Genomic DNA, 22519 nt, shown 5'->3' with positions numbered 1-22519 from the left:
TATAACGTACCTATATTCTTGCTCAAATACTAAACGTTTGGTTTTTTTTAATAAAAAAATACTAAAAATGTAATATTTGACGTTTTCTAAGTACCTAATCTTGACATCCGCATCCGCATCCGCATCCGCGGATGTGAGCCTTTAAAAATCCGCATCCGCATCCGCATCCGCGGATGTCAAAAAATCTGCATCCGCAACATCCCTGGTTGGTAATTGTTATACCGCCTCACCATCTCCAGCGTGCGTCCCTCGTGGTTCTCGAGCAGCGTCAGCAGCAGCGCGTGCTTGGCGGCCAGCCCGCCCGGCCCCGCGTCCGCGCACACCTCCAGCAGCGAGCGCGGGCAGAAGTCGACTGCGACGTGGCTGTTCTCTCTGTAACCATACATTATCGCGGGTTATGATACTTATGATCAAAGCGCATCGTCTCCGGTGGCTCGGCCATCATCATGTGACTGTATTTTTCTATGAGTGACTGTATTTTTCTATGTGTGACTGTATTTTTCTATGAGTGACTGTATTTTTCTATGAGTGACTGTATTTTTCTATGACGATACCAAAGTGATGATATTATTAAATTTTTGCTTATATCTTAGTAAATTTAATTTTTTTAATATACTTATTTATTTTTATTTACATTTCATTCCTTGACATGATATAATTTTAATTATAACAATTACAATTTGAATTATAATAATAATGAATAATAATAATAATAATAAGAGTCACTCAGGCATATCATTTCCGGTTGTTCTCATCTTGCTAACGGCGAGTACTTGCACAGACATAATCTCGTAGCCAGGATTATTCACCAGCAGCTTGCTCTCCTATACGGCCTTGTGGACCGCGAAGTACCGTACTACAAGTATTCACCTGCGCCAGTTCTCGAGAATGGTCGTGCCACGCTCTATTGGGATCGATCTATCATCACTGACAGGACTATTGTAGCCAATAAGCCTGACATTGTGATAATAGATCGAGCGCAACGCCGGGCCGTGCTCGTTGACATCACCATCCCCCATGATGAGAATCTCGTGAAAGCCGAGAAGGACAAGTCCAGTAAGTACCTAGACTTGGCTCACGAGATAACCGCCATGTGGGATGTTGATTCGACGATCATTGTTCCGATAGTTGTTTCAGCGAACGGTCTAATAGCGAAGAGTCTCGACCAACATCTTGAGAGACTCTCGCTAGGTGGTTGGATCAAGGGCCAGATGCAGAAGGCGGTGATCTTGGACACGGCGCGGATAGTCCGCCGGTTCCTGTCTCTGCAGCCCTGACCGCCGGTAGCTTGGGCCTTGCCCCGCTGCTGGCGGCACCCTAGGTTAGGTTTTTTATAATGTGTTTATATGTATTTTGTATTGTTTTTGTAAGTGTTTTTGTATTTTATTTTTATATCCATATTATAAAATAACCTAACCTAAGATCAGAAATAAATAAAGTGAATAATAATAAAATAGGACTCTGGATGAGGCGATTACGCAGTATCGCTCCACTCCCAACACTAGGCCACGATTACCACGTTTGCCTATGAATAGACGCAATCTAGCGCTAATGGGAGCCCTAAACGCTTTACTAGAGCCATATTTGCGGACTAGTAAAGATTTAGATGATACGCACGCGATCATGTATTGCGGAGCCATCGCGGCGTGCCGTGTTGCACGAGTCAAGTTTCCGGACTCTGAACGTGCACCTAGGACCGCCGGAGGTGCCCCCGCATGGCAAATACGGATCGAGCGACGTATCAGCTCCTTTAGGACTCTTATCGCAAAGCTGATCTGCTTCAGGGGGGGCAACAATCGCCCCCGAGTAATGCGCTTTGTAAACCAGGCGTTCGCGGGGACGGATATCAGGCCCCGCGACTACTTGGCCAACGTTACGGAGCGCATCGACTTTCTAAAGCAGAAAGTCTATGCATGGGCAAACCGTATTCGCCGCTACAGAGAGCGTGTGGATCGATTCCAGCAGAATCGTCTTTTCCAGAGTGACCAAAGGAAGGTGTACCGAAAGTGGGAGGAAACCAACCTTCGTGAGTCCGACACGCAGCCGCCGGATCCTACTGTCATGACTGACTTCTGGCGTAGCATCTGGTCGGTGCCTGTCGGACACACCGAGGGGAGTTGGATGAATGTTGTCGAGCGTGAGTGCGAGTCCATCGAACCTATGGGGGTAGTCACTATCACCCCCGATGACGTAAGTTGTGCCATCCGCACGACCCAGAACTGGAAAAGTCCTGGGCCGGATGGATTGCACAACTTCTGGCTAAAATGGTTCCGATGCTCGCACTCCTGCTTGGCAGCACAATTTCAACAAGCCCTCGAGCTTGGTTCTCTCCCACCTTCCTTAACAACTGGTGTCACCTTCCTGCTCTTCAAGTCCGGTAGTACCACGGAAGCAAAAAACTACAGACCCATCACATGCTTGCCTACACTCTACAAGCTCCTTACATCCATTTTGAGAGCAAAAATCAACGCGCACATTGTCGCAAATAATATTTTGGCTTCCGCTCAAAATGGATGTAGGGTTGGGTCCCGTGGTACTAAAGAGCTCCTCCTCATAGACATGACCATATGCCAACAAATCCGGCGGAACAAGGGGGCCCTCTCAGCCGCTTGGATTGACTACAAGAAGGCCTATGATTCGGTGCCTCATTCATGGCTGGGGAGGGTCTTAGAGCTGTATAAAGTTGATGCAACTTTGAGAGCCTTCCTAAGCGCGTGTATGGGGCGGTGGACCACAGTCCTTCGTCAACCAGGAGGCGGGAATGACCGCTCTGGTCCGCAGGATTTTATAAGGATTGAGCGAGGAATCTTTCAGGGTGACAGTCTGAGTCCCCTGTGGTTCTGCCTAGCTCTGAATCCCCTCAGCACTCTGCTGAAAGATTTGGGACTAGGTTGCCGGCTTCGGAGAGAGGGTGAAGTCATTTCTCACCTTCTGTACATGGATGACCTCAAATTATTTGCACCAAATAACCAAGACTTGTTGGACCTACTGAAAACTACCGAAGTCTTCAGTAGTGCCATCAACATGGAGTTTGGTGTCGATAAATGTGCGGTTATACATGTAGAGCGGGGGAGGGTTGTAAATTCAACAAATTTACAACTCTCTGAGACAATGGCTTTCAGATCTATCTCTGAATCAGAAACCTATAAATACCTTGGTATGTCACAGTCGTTGGGTATTGAGGACGAGGGTATTAGACGGTCGGTGAAGGAGCGCTTTTTCAGTCGGCTCACAAAAGTCCTTAACAGTCTTTTGTCAGGAGGCAACAAAGTGCGCGCCTTCAACGCCTGGGTAATGCCCCTACTCACATACTCCTTTGGCATACTAAGGTGGACTCAGACCGAGCTGGACGCCCTGGATCGGAGGGTCCGATCACTGCTCACCGCACATCGCATGCTACACCCACGCTCGTCAGTTATGAGATTGTACATCCCACGGAAATGTGGAGGCCGAGGCTTCCTAAACGCCAAGGATCTCCACAACCGCGAGGTGTATAATCTCAGGAATTATTTCCTTAACAACGAGTGTGGGATGCATCGTGATGTGGTGGCAGTAGACAGGAACCTCACGCCGCTGTCCTTGGCAAACGAGAACTGGCGCAAACCTGTGGTACTAAGTACTGCGGATCGCAAGGCGGCATGGGAGAGTAAGGTGCTACACGGGCGGTTCTACAAGGCCCTCACGGGACCTGATGTGGACCTGCTCGCGTCGGTGAACTGGTTACGATTCGGGGACCTCTTCGGAGAAACCGAGGGTTTTGCCTGTGCAATTGCGGACGAAGTAATGATGACGAACAACTATCGGAAATATATCCTGAAGGACGGTACGGTCGACATTTGTCGGGCATGCCGCCGTCCCGGAGAGTCACTCAGGCATATCATTTCCGGTTGTTCTCATCTTGCTAACGGCGAGTACTTGCACAGACATAATCTCGTAGCCAGGATTATTCACCAGCAGCTTGCTCTCCTATACGGCCTTGTGGACCGCGAAGTACCGTACTACAAGTATTCACCTGCGCCAGTTCTCGAGAATGGTCGTGCCACGCTCTATTGGGATCGATCTATCATCACTGACAGGACTATTGTAGCCAATAAGCCTGACATTGTGATAATAGATCGATCGCAGCGCCGGGCCGTGCTCGTTGACATCACCATCCCCCATGATGAGAATCTCGTGAAAGCCGAGAAGGACAAGTCTAGTAAGTACCTAGACTTGGCTCACGAGATAACCGCCATGTGGGATGTTGATTCGACGATCATTGTCCCGATAGTTGTTTCAGCGAACGGTCTAATAGCGAAGAGTCTCGACCAACATCTTGAGAGACTCTCGCTAGGTGGTTGGATCAAGGGTCAGATGCAGAAGGCGGTGATCTTGGACACGGCGCGGATAGTCCGCCGGTTCCTCTTTCTGCAGCCCTGACCACCGGCAGCTTGGGCCTTGCCCCGCTGCTGGTGGCACCCTAGGTTAGGTTTTTTATAATATGTTTATAAGTATTTTGTATTGTTTTTGTAAGTGTTTTTGTATTTTATTTTTATATCCATATTATAAATAACCTAATCTAATAAATTAAATGAATAAAGGAAGAATAATAATAATAATTTTGAATTATTATAATATTTTGGTGTATCTGACATTTTGATTAATTTGTTCTCTCTATTGGTTCTTAATAAACCTAACCTATTCCATATATGAATAATATATAGGTTTTATCTACTTAATCTACATGTTAGTTACTAATAATATATATAACAATACGTATAAATTAATCAACTAATTCAACTAAATAGCAGATAATATCACCTGAAGATAATATAATAATTTGAATTATAGTAATATATATATATAAGTACTTATACTTTCATTAATATCATCAGCTTGGGATCACTTCATTGAGCTTTAATTGCATGTAACTTAATTTAAAGTAGTGTTAATTTTTAATTTTAAGTTTATGTTCAACACAATAATTTTATTGTTATGAATAAAAATAAATGAAAAATGAAATGAAATCTCGAAAGGACGGGTGAAGATCGGGCAGCCAAAGGGCCTCCTTGGGTCGAAATAAATAAATTGGGCCTAAATATCGTCGGGCGGACAGAGTGGAGGCAGATCTCCGGGAGCTCGGCGTCGGCGAAAGCCGGCGTGATACCGCTCTGGACCGAGCAAAGTGGCGTGCTCTTGGGTCATCGCGCCAGCCAAGTAAGTGAGTAGTTATGATACGGCACCGGTCCGATCCCATCGTAAAAGCGCGAGACAAGATAAGGAAGAGCGAGACGAGAAGGGAGCAGCATATACACACTCGTTCTCGGCCTGTCTCGGGGTATTCCACCTGTCCAATGTGCATTGCGTCTCACTCTTAAGCAAAATGTGAGACGCAAATACACATTGGACAAAGAAATTGGACAGGCGGAATACCACCCTAAGACAGAACTCGCAATAACAATCCGTTCCAATTGCGACTATGCTGTCTAAAGCATACGGTTCAATGTCTACTGACCCCTTCTTCTTGGTGATGACAAGCAAGTCGTTGAGCAGAAACAAGTGAAGTGGGGTTAGCTTGGACTCGTCCGCTTTCCATACCAGCTGTGTCGCTTCGCCTGACTGCACTAGTAATAGCAACTTTACCGTCTAAACTATACAGTTCAATGTCTACTGACCCCTTCTTCTTGGTGATGACGAGCAAGTCATTGAACAGGAACAAGTGAAGTGGTGTTTTGTGGAACTTGCGGCCGAAGGTTAGCTTGGACTCGTCCGCTTTCCATACCAGCTGGGTCGCTTCGCCTGATCGCACTAGCCATCGCACCGGCCTGAATTAAAAGAAAGTGGGATAGATGTTGTAACAATAATTATTTCTAGTTAAAAAAATAATAATAGTAGATTAGAATTTATCTAAATTAAATGTAAACGAAAATTTTGCGACACAAACGCCATGAATGAGACAAAATAACCGATAATAGCGATAATATACGATTTATATCAACGCACTTGAACAGTGTTTCAGAAGAGAGAAAGGAATGTCAACCTTCTACACAATAGTTAAAGTCCATATTTAACTATCAGTGCAACGCGGCACGCACCGTGTGCCGTGTGAACGCACCTTGAATTGAAAATTCCCTACGTTTTCCGTAACTCAGTGGAAAATTTTGTAGGACATACAGTGAAATTGCGCGTACTTGTACAGAATAAGGAACACTATCTATCAAATTTTATCAAAATCTGAGAAAAAAGAAAAATCGACAAAAAAATGACTCAATAATGACTTCGACCATATATAATATGTGAAAAGAAGATGTTAACCTCTTATCCCGACGTGAGCAAGCCGGCCCGAGGTTGGGTGGGTTCCGCATAGAGGGCGGGAACTCGATGCTCTGCGATATCCGGAACATTTCCTCAATACGCTCCGTGTTGCGCGCTCCCTCGTTACACTGCGACACGAACTGTAACAAAAAATGGCAACTTTAAAACTATAACTGCTTAGACTTTAGAGAACATGACGATATTACAGGTCTACCGCTGAACTGAGACTATTTTAACACACAATTAACTCACAATTTTACTTATTCAAACATATTACACAGTATTACAGCGAGACACTAAAGCACTGTGGAATTTATTTTCTATTTGTACCTAACCCTCATTCGAGTTTGAACATGGCGTTCAAGCAAACGGTTACTGCTGTGCTTTGGGCGGCATTATCGTTCGTTCAGTATCTTATTGCTCACAGCTTAGTATAGCTTTTTCTCTTCGAGTGCGCTACTTTTTGCGGTCCTGAGCTGATGTCACCCAGAGGTGATCCGCATTTTTCCGAATGTTATCCCCTGAGGTAGCTAACGCCAGACTAGGCGCTTCTTTCTTCCGCAAGTGGCCACCAATCTGCGCTGAATAAATAAATTATACTGACGTGGTTGAGGGTAGCCAGAGCCAGCATGCAGCCCTCTCGTTCCTCGTCTCCCTCGTTGAGGTGCTTGAGCACGGCGTCCAGCAGTAAGGGCAGTCTGGTCACGCGCTGCATGGGCAGCATCAGGAACGAGTGGAGTTTATCCTCTACATATAATACATGGTACTGACGTGGTTGAGGGTAGCCAGAGCCAGCATGCAGCCCTCTCGTTCCTCGTCTCCCTCGTTGAGGTGCTTGAGCACGGCGTCCAGCAGTAAGGGCAGCCTGGTCACGCGCTGCATGGGCAGCATCAGGAACGAGTGGAGTTTATCCTCTAGATATAATACATGGTACTGACGTGGTTGAGGGTAGCCAGAGCCAGCATGCAGCCCTCTCGTTCCTCGTCTCCCTCGTTGAGGTGCTTGAGCACGGCGTCCAGCAGTAAGGGCAGCCTGGTCACGCGCTGCATGGGCAGCATCAGGAACGAGTGGAGTTTATCCTCTAGATATAATACATGGTACTGACGTGGTTGAGGGTAGCCAGAGCCAGCATGCAGCCCTCTCGTTCCTCGTCTCCCTCGTTGAGGTGCTTGAGCACGGCGTCCAGCAGTAAGGGCAGCCTGGTCACGCGCTGCATGGGCAGCATCAGGAACGAGTGGAGGGACAGCGACTGGCACGCTGGGTGGCTTTCTAGTCTGGAAACAGTAAACATGCATTAGTAACGCAGTTATAAAAAAGAATAAACGGAGCTCGGAATTATCGGTAAACAAACATTAAAAAGTCGGTAGGTAGGTAAATTTAACACGTCTGACTGTCCACCGTTTCTCAAGAGGAGACACACACACACCCGAGAAGTAATGAAACTGTCTGTGTTTTTTTATACATATATCTACATTTTATCTATTTTATTTCCTCGTCAAACTCAAGGTTACTTCCGTAGCGGTACTATCCCTCGATCTTGCTATTTTTCATGGATAAGTGTTGATCGTGGTTGACCAGTGTTCCTGGTTCGAGCAGGAATAGATGTAGCTATGGAATTGTTCCGCGAAACTCCACGTCACAACCAGAGACAATGTTCTCATGATATCTCACCTTCTCAACGCAGTTGCAAACGATGGTCTCTCTCTCAAACGCTGTAGCGCGCGCACCATGAGCGCCTGGTTCGAGCAGTACTTGACGTAGCTGAGGAAGTGTTGTTCGGCGTGTCTCCTCACGAGGTCGCAGATGTGACAGATGCCAGAGATATCTCACCTTCTCAACGCAGTTGCAAACGAAGGTTTTTCTCTCAAACGCTGTAGCGCGCGCACCATGAGCGCCTGGTTCGAGCAGTACTTGACGTAGCTGAGGAAGTGTTGTTCGGCGTGTCTCCTCACGAGGTCGCAGATGTGACAGATGCCAGAGATATCTCACCTTCTCAACGCAGTTGCAAACGAAGGTTTTTCTCTCAAACGCTGTAGCGCGCGCACCATGAGCGCCTGGTTCGAGCAGTACTTGACGTAGCTGAGGAAGTGTTGTTCGGCGTGTCTCCTCACGAGGTCGCAGATGTGACAGATGCCAGAGATATCTCACCTTCTCAACGCAGTTGCAAACGAAGGTTTTTCTCTCAAACGCTGTAGCGCGCGCACCATGAGCGCCTGGTTCGAGCAGTACTTGACGTAGCTGAGGAAGTGTTGTTCGGCGTGTCTCCTCACGAGGTCGCAGATGCCGGTGAGCAGGATGTTCTCCTGCCAGCAGCGCTCCAGCTCCACCATGAGGAGCTGGGAGCACTTGCGTACTGGAAGAGAAGATACAGTTAAGAAATATTAATAATACAGTCAGCAGCAGAAGTTGGTAAGCGGGTGAGGTGTTCAAAATTACCTTGACACGCTTTTAATCTCTTAACAATAAAGTCGGGTCAAGATCATTCTGAAGACCTGATGGTCCGCTAAGCAACTGCAGAAGTAAACAAACAGGTTACAAGACCCATCGTAGACAAAGGGTATGCGTGCCGATGTGGTTGACTTGTCCAAGGTGGTTTCATCTTACCGAGCTTGATGCTGACATTACAAATACAACTGGCGTTAGCATTAGAGACATTTCACCAGAGCTGATAGTTACCAGGTAATATGGTGGAGAACAGCGCCTCCCAGTCCTCGCGGGGCAGCACCTGCGGGTCGCGGAAGGCGGGGTGCGCGATGAAGTGCGACTCGAGCACGTTGAGCGAGTTGAGGTACGACGCCTCCGAGGTGAGCAGCTCGAACTTGGCCTCCTGGAGGCGCTTCTGAGCTGGCGCTAGGGAACCTGTCAAGATACAAGTGAACATTATTGATAAGTCCCTGTCACTACAAAATACAGGAAGTACAAGATGCACCTATATAGCTTTTACATAGCTATAATATATACACGAATATAGTATTTATGTGTTGCCTACGCTGTTTGTGCAAACTAGCGGATACAGGACGGGGTGAACTACTTATTATTTTTTTACAATACAGCATGTGACATCTAGAAAAGGCAAATTGGTATTGTAACTCAATAATGTGTGGACGTGTAAAAGACAAAATTGTGATTTTTAGTGCCTGGAGTAGACTGTTAGTACTTCTAGTCACTATATCCTTGTTAGGCCCAATGTGCATTACAATGTAAAGTCTGTTTACAATGTAAATATGAACCTTTCAAAAACTAAATAAGGTAGCATTTAGGGTTTGCACGACGGATCCGAAATGTATGGGAAGATCCGCGGATCCGGATCCAGATCCGGATAATTTCATACATTTCGGATCCGGATTGCAAACCCTAGTAGCATTTCTTTTGTTTCATTGTTTTCTAAAGCAAACGAAAGTCACCCTAATGTACTATCAATCAATCAATCAATCAATCAATCAATCAATATATTTTATTTCGGACCATGTCCATTGTCCATAGTGTTAGTGGACTATGCAACAAGGTTCAGATTAAAAATAGGGAAACTTTGTATTATGGTGGGCCTTATGAGGATATATGTAGGTAAGTACATCAGTTACAGGTACACGCGGTGGTGTCACACAGAGACTTCAACTTACTGAGGACAGTAGACTGCAACACTTCTGGCACCTCGCACCAGAGCGTGCGTGCGGGCCCCCGCGGCGCCACGAGCGCCATTGCCGACGGCCGGGAAGGCGCCGGCGTGGCGCCCAGGCCGGCGCCCGCGTCGTACGCGTCCGAATCTGAGTCGCCGGTGTCGCGGCAGACGGACTGTGAAAACAAAATATAAACTTAGATATATTTTCCCCAATTACAGGGACGAGGTAAAAAGAAAGCCAACAAAAAAAAACTCTGAGCACAGGGGACCCTCTAAATAAGCAAACACAATCATAACAATCAATTAGATACGATTGTTAATATTCATCCCAGCAAAATGATCCAGCTTACAATCGATGAAATCGTCAAAAGGCAATTTAAATCATCACGATAATCTCCAAATTTTAGACTAGCAGGTAAGTATAATCACAATAAAAATCAAGTTCTTTGTTATTTACTTTCACCGTCGACCTACCGTATCTCCGTTAGAACTCTCTAAAGTCTCTAATATCTTAAACGATTGAGCGCACAGAACACTTAAAGGACGATTCACATCTTTTAAACTGTTCTTCCGAGATACCCTTATGAGTTTATTCATTTTTATTACACATTACACCACTTAGCACTACTGACAATACTGACATGTAAACAAGTCCACTTAATTCTTAATTAACTCTCTCGTTTCATTTAGTTTAAACGTAGCGTCGGAGGTCACTCGGATAATTCACCGACCTGGAGGTCGATGCAATTATAACGTCAATTATAATAGATGCAATTCATTAGTGGAACGATAATTGCGTGCGAATTTTCAACAATAATTGTGCGAATAAGTTTTGCCCGAAACGCAAAAACTTCTCATATAGGTGTAATAGGGAACTGATTCGTGCCAATTCACGTTTCCTTAGGTACCTACCTAATTATCTTTTAACGAAACTCGAGATAAATAGATCGACGTAAGAAAAACAAATAAATTAATTAATCATTAATTCAGGAGAAATACCCAAACTTACAACATTTTTTCTTCTGCCAAGTTCTGTTCAAGAATAGTACCTAACTACACTTAATGTTTGTAATGAATTCGCGCATACTACCAACAAAGCGTGATATCGGACACATATTTGTGACGGTTCAATATTTTATCAAATACAGCAAAATTGATAAAACTTTGCAGAATTTAGTGATTAACGTAATAAATTATCAGTTAGGTACCTACCTAAATACCTAACGATAACGACAAAATATTCTACGCGAAAATGATACTTCATGAAGTTTATGACGTAGGTATTGTTATTGTTCTTATGTTGCTAGTTTTTCCTTCCAAATTACCGAGCTAGAGATAACAATGTGGCTGTTCAGAATTACGTAAGCGACGCACGTAAAATACATGCCCTTTTGTCATGTACCGCAGTGTTAACCTTACGTCTGACGCAAAGACGCATACATTAGCCAGAAGAATGGTTTCGGCTACGCCTATTGAGGCTGTGGGCTGTCGACACTTGTTGAGCAAACTATATAATAACAAGAATGATGGTATTTGGGGCCCATACTCGTATTTTGTTTACGTCAAGGATTTGACAATATATTTTATATATTCGGTAGGTACTTTCTAATACTCATCTATAAAATGTTAATAGTTAAGGCATATTCTGAATACGATACTGAAGAATATGGTAGTAGGTACCTGTAGGTAGAACAATACAGAAATCTTAAAGTTGATTTTTGCATTTCTGACAGGATATTTGATTAATTTGATGCAGTGTTCATCTATCACCTTCCACGGTTTGGGAGCCCTTACGGATACACTTCGACCCATAGGAATCTTTTGGGCAATTGGCCCCTGTTTGCGCACATTCAAAAGCTTGTTCAACCTTCTCCATGTATCGGAAGATTCAGCTCAAGCGCCATGTATTCTTCGGTGCCATAAGGCCTACCGCGAAAAACGAAATTTCTTTATCTACCTCTCTATCGTTGAAATGATCAAGAGCCTAAGGCCTTTATTTTCTGCGAGGTGGTGGCGTGACAACCGTGACCACCACACAGTCAGCAGTGCTTACCTCTACTTTAGCCGCGTTGTAGAACTGGTACAGCGGCTCGTGTGTGAACAGCGAGTGGGGAAGTGGCGAGGCGGGGTGCGAACCGGATGATGCACCCGATGATGATGAGATGTTGCCAGCTTGGTAGAGGCCGGCCTCCGCGTACCTGTGGCAAAAGACACGTAGTTATTGATAATGTTTTATTGACAATTGTTTGTAGGTAAGGGCGGACACCGCTATAAAATCAGGAGAGGTCGATATCTACTGTTGTACTAGACCCAGTCCAGGACCCCCCCCCCAATGACCCCCATGTGGAAATGGAGCATGGGGCACCAGATTGTTAGACACATTGGAGCCAATCAGTTTGTCTCAACCCTTTTAAAACCTCTGAAGTGTAATATGATTTTTAATGTGATAATTTATGGCATCGTTCAAAAATTTTACAGAGACTAACCAAAAGCTCGGTATTAAATCTAAAGAATAGCGCTCGTAAGTAGGGAATGCAATCTCGCACCAAGATTGGCGATTCGAGATCTCGCACGAAAAATCTGAATCGAGATAGGGTGTTTCGAGATCTCGACCGCCAGACTTTCGAGATCGAGATTAATCTCGACGAGATCGAGATTATACAAAGTAATTATAAATGTCCTAATCTGGTCAAAAACTCTAAGAATTTTGTAAACACTACCTACTTATTTAGTGTATATGTTATGTATTGAAAATAAAAATAACAAATTGAATCAATATTTAACAAAAAAAATACTTTTATTTAAACAAGGTAATTCTTATTTTGCTCTAAACATGTTAGTAAGAAAAAGTGGTAATTATTATTTTTAATTATTCATAATTGTAAGATTGTAACGTGTTTGACTTAGAAAATCAGCATTTTAATTCACTATGCATTTTGAAAATGATTTCGTAAGAAACATAGGGTGCTCAAGGTATTGTCGGCCAAGCGTTTGTTGCAAAAAGGCCAACAGCAGAAAACGCTCGCTCATTATTCCGCATATATTCCGCACATAGTGCGCCACAGTACTATTATCGTCGGCTAAAGCTGGCTACACACTATTTAGTACTGCCTGAACAACATGAATCTAAGGTAAAAAGATTAAAGTAATAAGATAATAGTGAAAGGTAGAAGTAATTCACAGAGATAAATCTTTCAATCTCGTTCGATATCTCGAAAATTTTAATCGAAATCTCGACCAAGATTACATAAATCGAGATTCCCTATCAACGAGATTGAATCTCGCAAATTCGTGCGAGATCTCGAAATTACGAGATCGAGATTGCACTCCCTACTCGTAAGTCGTAAGTGACGTGAAGTGTTACTCTATTAGAGTCTAGTTCAATGCCCGGAATGCCCCCAAAAGGTTTTTAATGAAATAATAGGTATCTTAAGGTATCACAAGTTACGTGTTATCTAATCAACACATTTTCACACTTACATTATACCATTTATACCTATGAGTAATGGTTTAATATGTAGTAGGAAAAGATTTCTTCGAAACAAATCTATCGCAAAAACTTTTTATATTAAAATTATTTCAAAAACATGCTTAAGAGACAAATGGACGCCACACTTACTATTGACCTAAAATACAACAAAGTAAATAATTAAGTTATTTTCAAGCTTAACATAGATTTATCGCAATGGGAAAGAAAAAGGTCACTTAATTATTAATCTTCAATCGTAAACTGTGTCAATGCTATAGTAGGTACCTACTACAATTACATGGTGTGTTTTTAATAAAAAAAAAAACATAATAAACGTGCCCAATCATTTAGCTATAATTAAAACTTAATGGTTTTGTTACCTACACGTGTTTCGCAGATACCTACAATAAAAGTTTGTAAATATATTTTTTTACTTTAAAAATATGTTACATCGATATGAAACTTTGTAAAACACATGCCTGATTATCAGCTAGGTAATTATAATAAGCAACGTTTGGTACGTTTTCAATATTTAACGGGTTTTATTATAAAGTATTATAGCTAGTTGTCATAAATATGCAAAGTTTAGTTTTAATATGATTTTCCTGTTCCTATTTAGTATCTCGTCTTGGAGGAAATTGTCACGTCAGAAATAAATACTGACATTAATAGTTATTTGTACAACAAGAGATCAAAGTTTGATATTTCTTCGAGTGCTTATTTTGAGTCCCGTGCAAGCGAAAGATTCTATACTAGATTCACGAGCGTAGCGAGTGAATCTAATTTAGATTCTTGAGCGTAGTAAGGGATTCAAAAGCTCACGAGATGTAAATAACTTTGATCTCGTGTAGTTCACAAAACTTTTCACCTCAGCAGTGAGAACATATTAGAGAACCCGAAAAATGTATTCCTTCTTCATCACTTACCTCTATTCACTCATGTTTTCTTAAGATATACCAACAATTAAATTTTCACCTCAGCAGCTCGAACAAGGGTACTTTGCTACTTAAAAACAGTGAGCAAAATGCGATTTTGCTTTTTTTGCTACACAGACATCCTCCCTAAATTAGACAATTTAAAGATCAATTCAGGCCTTATTAAGAACAGAATATTTGCATTCCATCCAAAATCCTATCTTAGGTATCTATTACTAACAGAAACTGCTGCCTAGCTGATCGATTTACATACATAAAAACGCGTCAAGTGCTAAACACTCCATAAAACATCCGCACTCACGATAACAACAATCTAACCGCCTCTATTACCATAAACACGGCACAATTCCATTGTTAAAGTATGACTTATACGTACAGCGTGGGAAAAAGAGCGTCGCTACAATCCTTCACCAACCAGCACGATCCACACACTAGCATCACAACTTCACATACACTTTACTGAAAACAATTGAAGAACGAAAACAAAAGAGGTATTCGATAGGGTGTTTTGAAACGTAACCGATTTCAACGTCCGCTCTGAAGGCAGTGGCGGTGGAGAATCGTTGGATACTGCCTTGTTCTTGGGCAGTGGCGTAAGTAAGAGGAATTGAGCGGTTGATTAGATAAAGTATCTATACAGTAAGTTGTTACAGGTATTTAATTATTTGGCTATCGCGTTTATTGGGTTGATCGTTTGTAACCGTGGGATAGTCTCAATCATTTTGTTGAAAACCGGCTTGAAGTTATTGTGGTCATATTTGATGCGATTTTGAGAATCATTTTACTAGAGTGTTCGCTAACATATTTAGGTACATAATAGACATTTTAATAAACAAGAAAATAATTTAAGTGTTTTAGTAAATAAATTAGTATACGACATTAGATAGATAGATAGATAATTTCTTTATTCATTCCCACAACATACACGGCATTGAAAAAGTACAGGATAAGAACATGCAAAACAACTTAATTACTAAAAACTATTAACAATTACATTAAAAAATTATGAAGCCATCTGTCGTGGCACAGAAAAGGCGCTGGCTCAGGATTGTGATGCGGCAAGCCACATCGCTGGTATTCTGCCAGTACCTTACATACAAATATGCCACGCTTATTTTCATCTAATTCAATTTTCGTCTAAAATTTAACTGATCCCATTGTGTAATACCTGACACCGTTATGCCTTACAAAGGGATAAGATATGAACTATCCCCAAAAAATAAATCAATATAATAAATTAGGAGTCGTTATTAGCAACTCGCTCATGCCTCGCGCCAACACCTAACGGTGATGGAACTGGCTGGTGACTCACCGCGCCGGCGCATCATTATCCCGACTATTCAAAAGGCACTATGTAACTACGAGACTCAAACGCACGTACGACCTTTCAGTTCAGCAGGGTATCGTTCCCTAGTAATCGTACCAACTAGTTGAAAAGCACTATGTGACTATAAGCTGCGAATGCGCATACGTCGTTTTAGTTTAGTAAGGTATGTTTCCCGAGTAACGACGACTCACGCGCCGATCCAGTCATACCGGGGTGGGACGGGGATTCTCCTACTCTGCATTGACGTATGATGGTCTCAAAAATGTTTCCTGTCGGGACTTTCTTTACTTAAGTTTCAACTTTAGTTGAAAGTAACTAAATATACACAAAGTCTTGAGTTTTATTGTAATTGCCTTAGGTACCTAATAATATGTACCTACTTGCTAGCTATTTTTTCAGTCAGAAATTTTCCTTTATAAATCTGACACTACCTACTCTTATTAGCATTTATGTAAATAACCTATCAGAAGATATAAATTTAATTCACAGTTTTCACACACGGGTAGGTAAGGTAGATATACCTAGTAATTTAATTTTCCCATTAATGTTAATTTTTTAAGAAGACATTAATAATTTATTTCCGAAATTTCCATATTATATTCGTAAGAATTCATTAGGCCATTGTCAAATGTGGTCTAAAGTATAGGTAATCCTGACATTATGGGCGTCAATTTTGAGTGCGTTCGGATTTCCGAACGGGTTTTGGATAACGGTCACCGTCTGGCGCGGGGTTCGCATAAGTCTTATATGTATTACGCAGAGAAAGTTACATTCCCGGGAGGAGCTAAAGGTCATTCTTATATTCATTCATAAATATGTATCATGAGATACTATTTACAAGGGTCGGTACAAAGATGGATTTAAAAAAAAAACACGTTCGATTTGTCTACAATTTAGTTGATTTTTGACCAGAACGGCATTGAGATTAGGCAGGGCGATGAGAGTGCGAAACCAGAAGAAAACAAACTGAAATTAAATAACTTGCAAACCTTTAATCTGATCCCTGCACTACAAAAGGTTGAACTGTATGTCAGCGATGTAGAAAATGCTTTTTCACCACACCAACTGCTAAAGGCTCTCTGGATTGTTCAAAAACTGATAGCAAAGTTGCATTTTATTCACATGTGAGGCAAAGTAATCAAATGCAAATTTTGAGTAGTTTTCTTATGCCCCCTTGTAAAACAAATAACTATTGTCAATGTAAGCGGAAGTACCTACGAGGGGCGTTCAATATATAATGAGAATGAGATGTAAACTCTTTAAATATTAGGAAAGTAAATACTGGCCGGTAAAGCTAATCTACCTAGCTGATCGCCATGAAAAAAAAAAACTAACTGTTTTTTGTTTAAAAAAAAAATACGGCGATTTCTTTGCGATGCTATTGAGTACGTTAGCGAAAATGGAGAAAATTGAACTGCGCGCCGTTATCAAATGCTTGTGTTTGAAAAATTTTTCTACGGACCAAGTCGATTTAGATTTACGGGACACTTTAAGGTCTAATGCTCCTCCGTATTCGACAGTCGCACGTTGGTGCGCCGAATTTAAACGTGCAAGAACATCGACCATGGATGACCCCCGCTCCGGACGCCCTACTACAGCAGTAACTGAAGAAATTGTGAAAAAAGTCGAAAAGTTAGTTTTGGCGGATCGTCGTGTCACGGTTCGTTTTATTGCTGAAAATGTAAAGATTTCAACGGGGAGCGTGCATAATATTTTACATGAACGCTTGGGTATGAAAAAGGTATCAGCGCGTTGGGTACCCAGAATGCTTACTGACACGCAAAAACAAACTAGAGTCGAGATTTGTCAAGAAGCTTTGGACCTGATACAGCAAGACCGGGAACTTTTTTTGGCGCGATTTATAACAATGGACGAAACATGGCTCCATCATTACGACCCTGAAACGAAACCGCAGTCTATGACATGGAAAAGGCCATCATCTCCAACTCCGAAGAAATTCAAGGTGGGCCCATCTGCCGGTAAGGTCATGGGCTCTGTTTTTTGGGATGGTAAAGGGGTCGTAATGATTGAGTATCTCGAGCATGGAGCCACTATTACGGGCACTTTATATGCCAAACAAATAGCAACATTGCGCAATGAGATCCGTGAAAAACGGCGAGGTAAACTCTCGAAAATTGTGTTGTTCCATCAGGACAATGCACCGGCACACAAGTCCGCCGTTGCAATGGCTGCAATACGTGATGCTGGGTTCGATATCCTTAAGCATCCTCCGTATTCACCAGACCTCGCCCCTAGTGATTTCTACCTATTTCCGAGATTGAAGGAATACCTGAGAGGCAAGAAATTTGAAGACGACGACGCGGTAGTCGCTCCAGTACAGGATTTTTTAAGTACTCAAGATGAAACCTTTTTTAGAAATGGAATTTTAAGTTTAGAAAAAAGATATACTAAGTGTATTATGCTAAAAGGTGACTATGTCGAAAAATAAAATAATATTTAATAAAAGTTGTATATAACATACTCATTCTCACTTTTTATTGAACGCCCCTCGTACAGTTAACTGAAAACAGTAACGCCATGGTATCGGCGTGTGTAATTGTAAAAACCGATAACAGTAGTGTAAGGGAAATTACTACAACAATGTTGGGTGAAAACTGTAGGCTTAGCTACAGCGCGCTTCTGTTGTGTCATTGACTCATTGTATAGTTAGCAGGAAAAGTAATAACGTAGAAAACGTGCCGAAGATGGCCTCTTACCTAAGCCATAGAGAAAAAAATACATAGAGTGCTCACTCCATACATCAGTTTTAGTACCAAAAAGACTATTAGCATCTTGCATCGAGTAGCGGAACTATCAGTACTGCTACTTGACAATAGATGTAGCCACCGACTGGAAAGTCTTATGCTGTTGTGCTACATCTATTGTCAAGTAGCAGTACTGATAGTTCCGCTACTCGATGCTAGATGTAGACACTGAAATTAATAGTCTGAACTGATGTATGGAGTGAGCACTCTATGTATTTTTTTCTCTATGCTTAAGCTTAGGTTTGTTTCTACTGATAACAACTGAAAATTGAAACTTAATTTAGCCGTAAAAAAAATCAGAAACTATAAAAGGTTTTGCCCGGTTACAATCAAAAGTCATAAATTGCAAAAAAAAAAAGAATCAAAATATTTTATTTGTTTGTTTTAAGTAGGCACTACGGTATGTTTCACTATGACTCTGAACTTGTGGTTGGTAATTAAGTGAGTTTTGATTGTCGATGTGACGATTTGTTATTCGGGGGAATTCGGTATGTAGGTAGGCAAATCTGGTATATTATGTATATTCTCAGGTGCGTTTTGCTAGCATAACTACATACATATAATATGTGGTAACTCACCAAGAAGTATTAGAGGTGTGCGTGGAGGTGTCGGAACCACATTCAGCATACCAAGAGGTGCGCGCGCGCGGCGCCTTGTCCTTCCGCGTCAGCGTCGGCAGCAGTCGTTTCAGTTCTAAATCCAAACAACACTCCATTAGTTCTCAGTATAATTCTTGCGGTTTATAAATGAGGTTAAACGAGCATAGCATAATATAGATGGCGCTGCAGCGAAACGGTTATAGTAACAGAAAAAATATAACCGTTTAAGTACGCAAAACTCACGGCATAATATGGCCTCTATATTGTGCAATTGTCCGTTTAAGCGCAATTACAAGAGCAATTTACATGCTTTTCGTCTAATCACGGTACTAGGAATGCAAAGGTTACCAAACCAATTGTATTGTGAAATACTAAAGAGTATTAATTGCAGAAGAAGTGTACTGTATGTACAATGTAATAGTCAGGCTAATTCATAAAACTCTGCTAACCGTAGTTAAATAATATTGTCTCCTTCTAACAAACATACATATTTATGTTAAAACAATGTTGTCAAAATATGGAGAAACGATTATCAACGGTTTGTCAGATTTATCAGAAGTATAACGCCGTAATAAAACGTTGTGCTCCCAAGTTAGACAGACGAACTAGATGGCGCTAATTCGGCACCATAGGTTTTCTGATCACGATGACTGAATTATAAGGACCTAAACTTTTGACCAGAACTTCATGTACAGTACAGCTGTCAAATTCAAGGCACGTTTTTTCTTACAGCATTATTACAATTATTCATAAACGCGCTACAAGGCTCAATTAATTTTGACTTATGTATTTGTGAGAAACGCATAAAACATAAATTAACTATACCTAACTAAGGTTTATAAAGTTTCATGAATAAGGATGTTAGACTATACACGTCTTCTAGTATGAATAATTCTTCGATTTGAAATAGCAATCAGCACAGGTAGCCGAGCGATGCGGATGTTTGCGTATGCAATCAATATCTGCACGCGATCGTTTCAAACGAAGGATTTATAGTTTCTATGCAAATGCCAATACGAGATCGCAAGCGCATCTGAATTAACGACGCGTTAAGTAATTCTGTCATCATTGTCATAAAACATTACCGTCTTCTTTAAAGTTGGGATAAAATGATAAATTGAAGGAGTAAAAACTATACCTTGTATCGTAAAGTATTTGATTTCAAGAAGCATTTGCATTAAGACTACTTATTAAATTACAGATGTAGTTCATAATTGTTTTCCATCGTACTTTCTCGGAAACGTTCGTATTTGTCACGCTACTTCAGTCAACCTCAGTACTTTTTGTACCGAGACTGACTGAAATAGCAAGACACGTTCGCTTCCGTGAAAATACGATGGAAAATAATTATGCACTACATCTGTAAACACAACTTGGTACTTAAAACAAAAGCAACGCAATTATCTTCAATAACGCTGCTGTTGTTTAAAAAGGAAATGTTTGTTTTAGAAACATTTTTCACACAATTTTACAAATGCATTATTATAATACAAAAGCGAAACCCAACTAAAAAGTGCTTATAATAATTGTTAATCGAATACTGTACAATGCAAAATATGCTTGGTATGACTAAAACTATAACGTCTGGCTTTTGTATTTATCGCAATGGCTATTTCGTTATCACTTTCACACGTGAAGCCACTGCGTGCGTATCGATTCGTCACATGATAAATTATAAACACAACAATGTTTTGTATGGCTATTAACTAACATGCAACAAACGTGGGAGTTAAACAACAAAACATATTACTCATGCTATTACAGTTCCATCAGACCAGTCCAACATTCATTTAAGTACGACACCGGTTAACCTTCATTGATGCATTTTGCATTTTCCAAAGCGCACAAACACAGTTAACACTGAACATGACACATGAGCCGATGGGGACCTAGACAATTGACAGTCATTAATAAAAAACCGCCATACGAAACTTAAATATGTATGGAAATGACGGCAATTTTCGTTGCATCTGTCATCGCCATAAATCCTTACTTTTCGTAAGGCGTTTTGTCTATACAACTTGTCATCTTGGCTACGGGCCCGAGTGCGATATTTTAAAAACAGTACCCATAACACGGAACACAAACACAAGACACAGTCTAAACGAATAGATACGTGCTCGAGCTTAGAGCGCCGGCAGTTTACTAAACGGTACATGTAATCGCAGAACTGCTGGATGTAATGATATATAATTGGTATGCAGTAGGAAGGTCGTTGATGTCATAGAACATTAGAGCATCATAGCGTGATAATAAATACAAACGGCTATAGAAGTTTTGTACATGGTTAGCATTTTATCAGAGAATTTCGCTGCAATGCCATCTTTTCATGCCATATTTTCTGTTGGTTGCCGATGCCGACCGAAGGCTATTAAAATTGTGTGTGAGTTCTAATACTAGGTAGGTCAAAGTATCTAAAAATTATAATTTTATAATATAAGAGCTAGGTTTCTGATAACAAAACAATTAATTACCTATCAAATATAAAAAAATTGGTAAACGTGTATTATTTTATTGTTGTGTTTTTCTGAGATAACAACAAAGTAGAGGTACGTATAGTCCTTTTTCCTTAATTTTAGTTCTTTGTCTTTACACATAAACCTAGTTACTACTATGAATCATCGGTTGTAACGTACAACTAAGGATGTGACAAGCATATTGAACAAAGTTTAAGAAAGTACGTGACTATTGCCCGCAAGTTACCTACCATGACAAGTATAAATAATTGTACAGTTGGCGTTAGAAACAACAACCACATAATGTATAAATTTATTGACTGTTTAAGATGGGTTCTATACAGCGCCATCATCTTCAGCTGTCAAATTCGGGGCCACGATTTTTTCTTCGTATTTATACTTATTATAATAAATGTCTACTACAATCATTATAAGAGGTAATGTATTGATAAGAGTCGACGTTGAAAAAAAAAAGATTTACGACGTTGATCCATAATAACAATTAGTTCTGTGTCAATAAATGATTCATAGGGGCTAAGTCTTAATTGCAAGTCTAAGGTTAGATTATGAATTCATTGTCAAGTGACAGGAAAATCTGAGCGAATAATATACCTACTTGAAATAATTGCCTTAGATGATTATGAAGGATTCCCTTCAATTCATTCGAGTTGTGTCCCAAATTGTTATTGATTTACTATTTTACACGGACAACTACGTACCTATAATTGATTTAAAACGTCAGAATTGGGGTTTATTATTGGTTTAACCTCTAGCCGCCCAGAGACCTATAAAAAGGTCTCCTGTTCCATTCTAATTTGAACTTTGTGTTGACAAAATAAAATTTCATTTTGCTTGGCAAGGTTTGACGTATGGGCGGCTAGAGCAGTGGTTCCTAACCTTTTCAGTCCGGTCACCCCTATGACTAACTAGGAAACCTGATTTTACCCCTCCTCCCAACAATGGTAATAAAAAATAAAACGTGTATGTTTGTTGTATTGTTAAATTAGGTTAGCTTATTACCCCCGTAAAATACCAGTTTTACTCCCACGGGGTTA

At 41.1% G+C, this 22519-nt stretch overlaps 1 protein-coding gene across 1 annotated transcript in view; it reads right to left on the bottom strand.

Moving 5' to 3' along the window:
* The window catches only part of LOC134649008 (uncharacterized), a 72863-nt gene that overhangs the window by 3870 nt on the left and 46474 nt on the right, over window positions 1-22519 (bottom strand). The window contains exons 8-16 of the mRNA XM_063503697.1: window positions 18988-19102; window positions 11967-12111; window positions 9915-10086; window positions 8971-9153; window positions 8443-8647; window positions 7400-7568; window positions 6295-6434; window positions 5655-5804; window positions 231-372 (exon numbers count right to left, since the gene is read on the bottom strand). Of these exons, the coding sequence (XP_063359767.1) occupies window positions 231-372; window positions 5655-5804; window positions 6295-6434; window positions 7400-7568; window positions 8443-8647; window positions 8971-9153; window positions 9915-10086; window positions 11967-12111; window positions 18988-19102 (1421 nt within the window). The remainder of the gene's footprint in view (window positions 1-230; window positions 373-5654; window positions 5805-6294; window positions 6435-7399; window positions 7569-8442; window positions 8648-8970; window positions 9154-9914; window positions 10087-11966; window positions 12112-18987; window positions 19103-22519) is intronic.

Source organism: Cydia amplana, chromosome 6 (genome assembly GCF_948474715.1).
Source record: "Cydia amplana chromosome 6, ilCydAmpl1.1, whole genome shotgun sequence".
In the NCBI taxonomy this organism is placed as follows: domain Eukaryota; kingdom Metazoa; phylum Arthropoda; class Insecta; order Lepidoptera; family Tortricidae; genus Cydia; species Cydia amplana.
Note: the sequence above shows the minus strand (reverse complement) of the source record. Positions and strands in the feature narration are given on the sequence as shown.